Genomic DNA, 6,151 nt, shown 5'->3' with positions numbered 1-6,151 from the left:
CTCCAAAAACTTACACAAGGGGTTCACCACTTTGGAAAAATCCTTGATGAAATGGCAATAGAACCCCGCATGACCCAAGAAACTTCTCACTCCCTTCACGGATGTAGAGGTGGAAGTTTAGAAATCACCTCTGTTTTGGCCTTGTCGACCTCAGTACCATTCTTTGAAATTTTGTGGCCAAGGACATTGCCTTCCTCGACCATGAAGTGACATTTCTCCCAATTCAATACCAAGTTCGTCTCTTCACATCTTGCCAAGACCTTATCCAAAATTTTCAAGCAATCATCAAAAGAATTCTAGACCACAGAAAAGTCATCCATGAAGGCCTCAAGAAAATCCTCCACCATGTCGGTGAAGATAACCATCATACACCGTTGAGAAGTCACCAGTGCATTATATAACCCAAATGGCATCCGCGAGAATGCGAAAGTACCATAGGGACATGTGAAAATAGTCTTCTCTTGGTCCTCCGGAGAAATAAGAATTTGATTGTAGCCGGAATATCCATCAAGAAAACAATAGAAAGCGCAGCCGGCCATCCTATCAAGCATTTGATCAAGGAAAGGAAGTGGGAAATGATCGTTATTTGTGACTTTGTTGAGCTTGTGATAGTCCATACACACTCTCCACCCGGTCAATGTTCTTGTAGGAATCAACTCGTTCTTGTCATTGTTAACCATAGCCAAGCCTCTTTTCTTTGGGACACATTGCACCGGAGAAGTCCATGAACTATCGAAAATGGGGTAAACAACCCCGGCATCCAACCACTTTATGATCTCCTTTTTGACCACATCTTGCATTGCTTCATTTAACCTCCTTTGATGTTCAACTGAGGGTTTTGCACCCTCCTCCAAAATAATCTTGTGCATGCAAAAGGCGGGGCTTATGCCCCGAATATGCGCCAATGTCCATCCTATAGCTTTCTTCCTCTTTTGTAGCACCGCCAATGTGGATTCTACCTGCATGTTAGTCAAACAAGAGGAAAGAATAACCGGTAAAGAAGAACAAGAGCCAAGGAATTCATACCTGAGATGCTGAGGCAATGACTTTAACTCCAAAGTGGGAGGCTCCTCGATTGAGGGCTTTTTTGGAGGAGTCTTCCGGTTTTCAAGATCCAAGGATAACTTGCGGGGTTCATAAGTGTATGACCCCATTCCTTGCAATGCATTCACACATTCCACATAGCGTTCTTTCTCCTCATCATTATCAAGGTTGAGCAAAATGACTTTCAAAGTATCCTCAATATTCATTATGGACCTATCATCATTAATAATCACATCGGTCACCAAATCCACAAACGAACAAACTTTATTGCTATTCGGTCACCTCATAGATTTGCACATATGGAAGACCACCTTTTCATCACCCACACGGAAGGTGAGATCACCGACTTCCACATCAACAAGAGCTTTTTCCCGTAGCAAGGAAAGGTCTACCCAAGATAATAGGTACCTCGTAGTCCACTTCACAATCAAGAATCACAAAGTCTGCCGGGAGGATGAACTTGTCAACACGAACCAACACATTATCAATAATACCCAAAGGTCTCTTTATTGTATGATCCGCCATTTGTAACCTCATGGATGTGGGTCTTGGTTGCCCAATTCCCAAAGTTTTGAACATTGAGTAGGGCATCAAGTTGATACTTGCCCCAAGATCACATAAAGCTTTGGCAAAATTGGCACTTCCAATTGTACATGGGATTGGGAAAGCGCCGGAATCTTCCAATTTAGGAGCCATTGAGTGCACAATTGTACTCACTTGATGTGTCATCTTTATAGTCTCACAATTCATCGACCTCTTCTTTGTTATCAATTCGTTCATGAACTTTGCATAACCCGGCATTTGCTCTAAGGCCTCAACCAATGGCACATTAATAGACAAACTATTCATCATGTCAATGAACTTTTTGAATTGGTTCTTGCCATTTTGCTTGGCAAGTCTTTGAGGATATGGAGGAGGAGGCCTTGGCATTGGTGCATTAGCCTTTGGCACTACCGGTTCTGATATGTCAACAATGTGCTCCCTAGACGGGTTCACTTCTTCTTGAGTCTCCTCCTCATTGTATTCAATATCAATTCGCACCTCATCATTTACTTGCACTTCATTGCTTGGCATCTCATCTTCTTGTACCAATTGTTCATCATCCACAATCTTCTTTTGGCTTGAGGTGGTTGCATCTCCACCTTTTTTACTCCTTGTAGTAACGGTCATGGCATGTCCCATGTTGTTCCCACCCTTCGGGTTCACCACCGTATCACTTAGTAGTGCCCCCTTAGGAAGAGTGTTCAAAGCCTGCGAGATTTGGCCCAATTGAACTTCCAAATTTGCGAATTGAAGTGTTGTGAGAGACTAGTTAAGAATCAGAGTCGGTATTCTCCTCCATCATTTGTTTAAGCATGTTCTCAATTTGTCCCATCTCATTGTTGGAAGAGCTCGGACCTTGAGAAGGATAAAGAGGCAGATTGCTCGATTGTTGAAACATCGGGGGCCTTTGAAAACCCGGTCCCCGGTTGTTGTTGTTGTTCCACCCTCATTGGTTGTTACCTCCCCAATAGAGTTGATTATTGCCACTCTAATTGCCTTGGTTATTTTGACCATTCCAATTTCCTTGATTGCTTTGATTGTTCCAATTACCTTGATTGCTTGAATTCCAATTTCCTTGATTTCCTTATGGTCGCCATTGTTGTTGATTTGGGCCTTGATTGTTGTTTCTTTTCCCTTGGAAGTTGTTCACATGTTGTACTTCCTCCTCTTGTTCATTGTATTGTCCATCTTTATCAAATCCACTATTATCTTGCACATAATTTCCAACCCGGTTTTACACTTGAGGACCCTTTTGCCTTCTCTTGTTTACCATCATACTAACTCTCTCTATTGCATTTACTTGCTTGGGACTTTGCACTTGTTGAATTTGAGTTTTGACTAGTTGATTCATTGTGGTGGTCAATTCGGTAATTACTTTTCCATGATCATGTAATTCTTTATGCAAATGAATCACATTTGGATCGCCTTGAGGAACGTTTGCTCTACTTTGCCATGCTGATGAAGTATATACCATTTCATCAAGCATATCACAAGCTTCCGCATACGGCGTTGTCGTGAAATTTCCACTGGCAAGTTGGTTGATCACGCATTGATTGGTAGTATCGATCTCCCTATAGAGAGTTTATTAAATCATAGCCTCTGTCATATCATTGTTCGGACACTCTTTCACCATAGTATGGTACCTCTCACATATCTCATGCAAAGGCTTATTGTGTTCTTGTTTGAAATCTAGAATCTCATCCCTAAGCATTGCCATATGCCCGGGAGAAAAGAACTTAGAAATGATTTTCTCGGCCAATTCATCCCATGTGGTGGTAAGTTCTTTCACCATAGTATGGTACCTCTCACATATCTCATGCAAAGGCTTATTGTGTTCTTGTTTGAAATCTAGAATCTCATCCCTAAGCATTGCCATATGCCCGGGAGAAAAGAACTTAGAAATGATTTTCTCGGCCAATTCATCCCATGTATGGATAGAATGATTTGGAAACCTCTCCAACCAATCCAAAGCCTTCCCCTGTAGAGAGAAAGGGAATCGCCTCAATCTTAAAGCATCCTCAGAGATGTTTGTGCGTTTACTCCCCCAGCAAGTGTCAACAAAACCTTTCAAGTGCTTGTACGCATTTTGATTCGGAGCACCGATGAAGAATCTTCGCTGTTCCAACAATATAAACATAACATTTGTGATTTGAAATTTTCCCGCGCTAATGTAGGGCAGGATTATGGCACTTGCGTATCCTTCATTTGGCAACACCCGGTGTGCCGCCGCTCTTAGAGGAGGTGGGGGTGGAACGGGAACGTTATCTTGAGGTGGCCGGCCTCGTCTATTTGCTTGAGGTTTATGTTGAACCTCATCAACTTGATCATCATCCTCGTCATCCCCCAAAGGAATATTTCCAAGAGGATCATTGTTGTTGAGAGCCATCACCTACAATCTTTTGTAGGTGGTTGCCTAAAGGTTTGTGGGCTTTAGAGTGGGTTTCATTGGTCGGGGTGTAATATAGCAATCAACACACAATTACCCACTCAATACCTCTCGGCAATAGAGTTGTTTTGCCTAATTTGGCTTTCTCAAGTCCAAATGGGTAATTCACAAAACTGATAGATGCTCAAGTCGGGTTTTACTATCTCTAGATTTAACCCTTTAATTGGGACTATCAATTTCTTGAGTTCACCCCAATTTCTTGTTAGCCAAGTTTTCCTAGACTTAATCTCTCTTTCTCAAGTAGAGACTAAGTCAAATAGGCTTGAATTAATGTTTGCAACCATTAATTCTACAATTAAAGCAAAAACTAGGCAAAATATTACACACCCAACCATAAACAAGCCCTAAATTAAACACCTATTAGGTACCCACACTAGGGTTGAGTCACAACCCTAGCTAGAAATTTTAGCTACTCATAGATAAAAATGAAGAAATTAAAGAAGAAAAGAATATTAAACTCACATAGATGATAAAGAGATAAAAATTTCAATGTAAATTAGACAAGTTATTTTAAATTTCCTAAACCGGTAAATAAAAATGGCTCTCAACTTTCTGAAGTTCAAAATTAACCTAATTTTGGCAAAAAGATTATTTATAAATAGCAGAAAAATTTGGAAAAAATTCCCTTTCGGAGGTTCTGCGGCCGCACAATTCTATGTGCGGTCCGCGCTTTGAAGCTGAGCTTGACAGGAGGTGCTTCTGTGGCCGCACAATTCTGAATTGCGGCTGCACTTCTTCTAGTTCTGCGGCCCGCACAATTCTGTGTGCGGTCGCACTCTGGACTTCTGCGGCCGCACAATAATAGTGCGGTCCGCACTTCTCGATGGACTTCAAGTTCAAACTCTCTGATCTTTCTCTTCTGTGGCTGCACAATTATAGTGTGGTCCGCACATTGCAAAGTATCACTGTCAAAATTCCTTCGCATTCTACGACCTCCAAAAATACTCCTTCTTGAGCTAAATTTCATCACGTTGGCTCATTTTCCAATACTCCTGCAAAAAAGCACATTTTATTTGTTTTCAGGAATACCTTTAACTAATTTTTAGCTAAAACGAAAGTAAAAGGGTGAAAATAAGTAGTTAAAATCCCTTCTTATCACTGACCACGAAAACATGGGAAACACTTACTCGGCACCCACTCAAGATCCTCACGAAAAACGAAGTGCCATTCTCTCAGTTTTGAAGGGGTGCCATATATTTTCCAAGCCGGATGAGCTTGCCAATCACCTGAAGCTGCTGGCCTCAACTAAAGATTGGAAAAAGATGGACTCCCTTTCTGGAGAGTGTTTAATAAACAACATCATCCATTGCTCGACATAGGTAGCAATCTAACTTCCTCATATCTTCTTTCAATTTATACTTTGCATTAATAATTTTGGTTCTAATCTTTTACAGGCTAACCTTCTTGCCTCTGAGGGCCTACAAAGGTTGATTCTAGACAAGCAAGAGCTTGCTTCAAAACGAGATCAACTTTTGGCTGAAAGGAATTAGCTTTTCGAGCGCCTCCCGGTGCTTGAGGCAAAAATCGCTCAAATAGATGACCTCGAGGCCTGGTTGCAGCAGTCCAAATAAGACAGGATGGATCATATCCAGGATACTGCAACGTGAAAACCTCAAGGAAGCAAAGGCTAAATGGGTTGAGCTTCATGATACTGTGATTGCTGCTGCCGAGCGTGAATCTGCCTTCATGGAACAAGTTAATAACTTGGAGGCTAGTTTACGCTCCAAAATCGAGAAGGCCAATGCTACTGAGGAGAGAAGAGCAAAAATGGAAGAAACACTCAAAAGAGTCATGGAGCAGAATCGACTTCATTCTACCACCAACGTCGAGCTTAATTCCAAAATCAGCACAATGAAAGCTGAAAATAAAAAGCTCCAATCCAAGATTGATAAGCTTCGAGAAAAACTCCAGGACTAAGAAGATTCCCTTGTCTTTGAGAAAACCTGCATTATATATCATACGAAGAGGAAGACTCTATCTTGAGGAGGCCAAAAAAGGCATTGTCAACATTGATAATTGCATTGCCAAGGCCCGAGAGCTGAAAAAAACAGCTCGTGCAAAGCTTACAGCTCAGCCCACTGCATTTGATTCTTCAAATACTAACTCCGAGTATTCGAG

At 41.5% G+C, this 6,151-nt stretch overlaps 1 protein-coding gene across 1 annotated transcript; it reads right to left on the bottom strand.

The window, feature by feature from the left end:
• Positions 1–1,398: 1,398 nt before the first annotated feature.
• Positions 1,399–3,973, bottom strand: LOC138878246 (uncharacterized). The gene is made up of 3 exons (XM_070157911.1): positions 3,231–3,973; positions 2,963–3,158; positions 1,399–2,295 (listed from the first exon to the last, which is right to left on the bottom strand). The coding sequence occupies exons 1-3, from the start codon at positions 3,971–3,973 to the stop codon at positions 1,399–1,401; spliced, it is 1,836 nt and encodes a 611-aa protein (XP_070014012.1).
• Positions 3,974–6,151: the final 2,178 nt, after the last annotated feature.

Source organism: Nicotiana sylvestris, chromosome 9 (assembly GCF_000393655.2).
Source record: "Nicotiana sylvestris chromosome 9, ASM39365v2, whole genome shotgun sequence".
In the NCBI taxonomy this organism is placed as follows: domain Eukaryota; kingdom Viridiplantae; phylum Streptophyta; class Magnoliopsida; order Solanales; family Solanaceae; genus Nicotiana; species Nicotiana sylvestris.
This window is presented reverse-complemented; position numbering and strand designations above follow the sequence as displayed.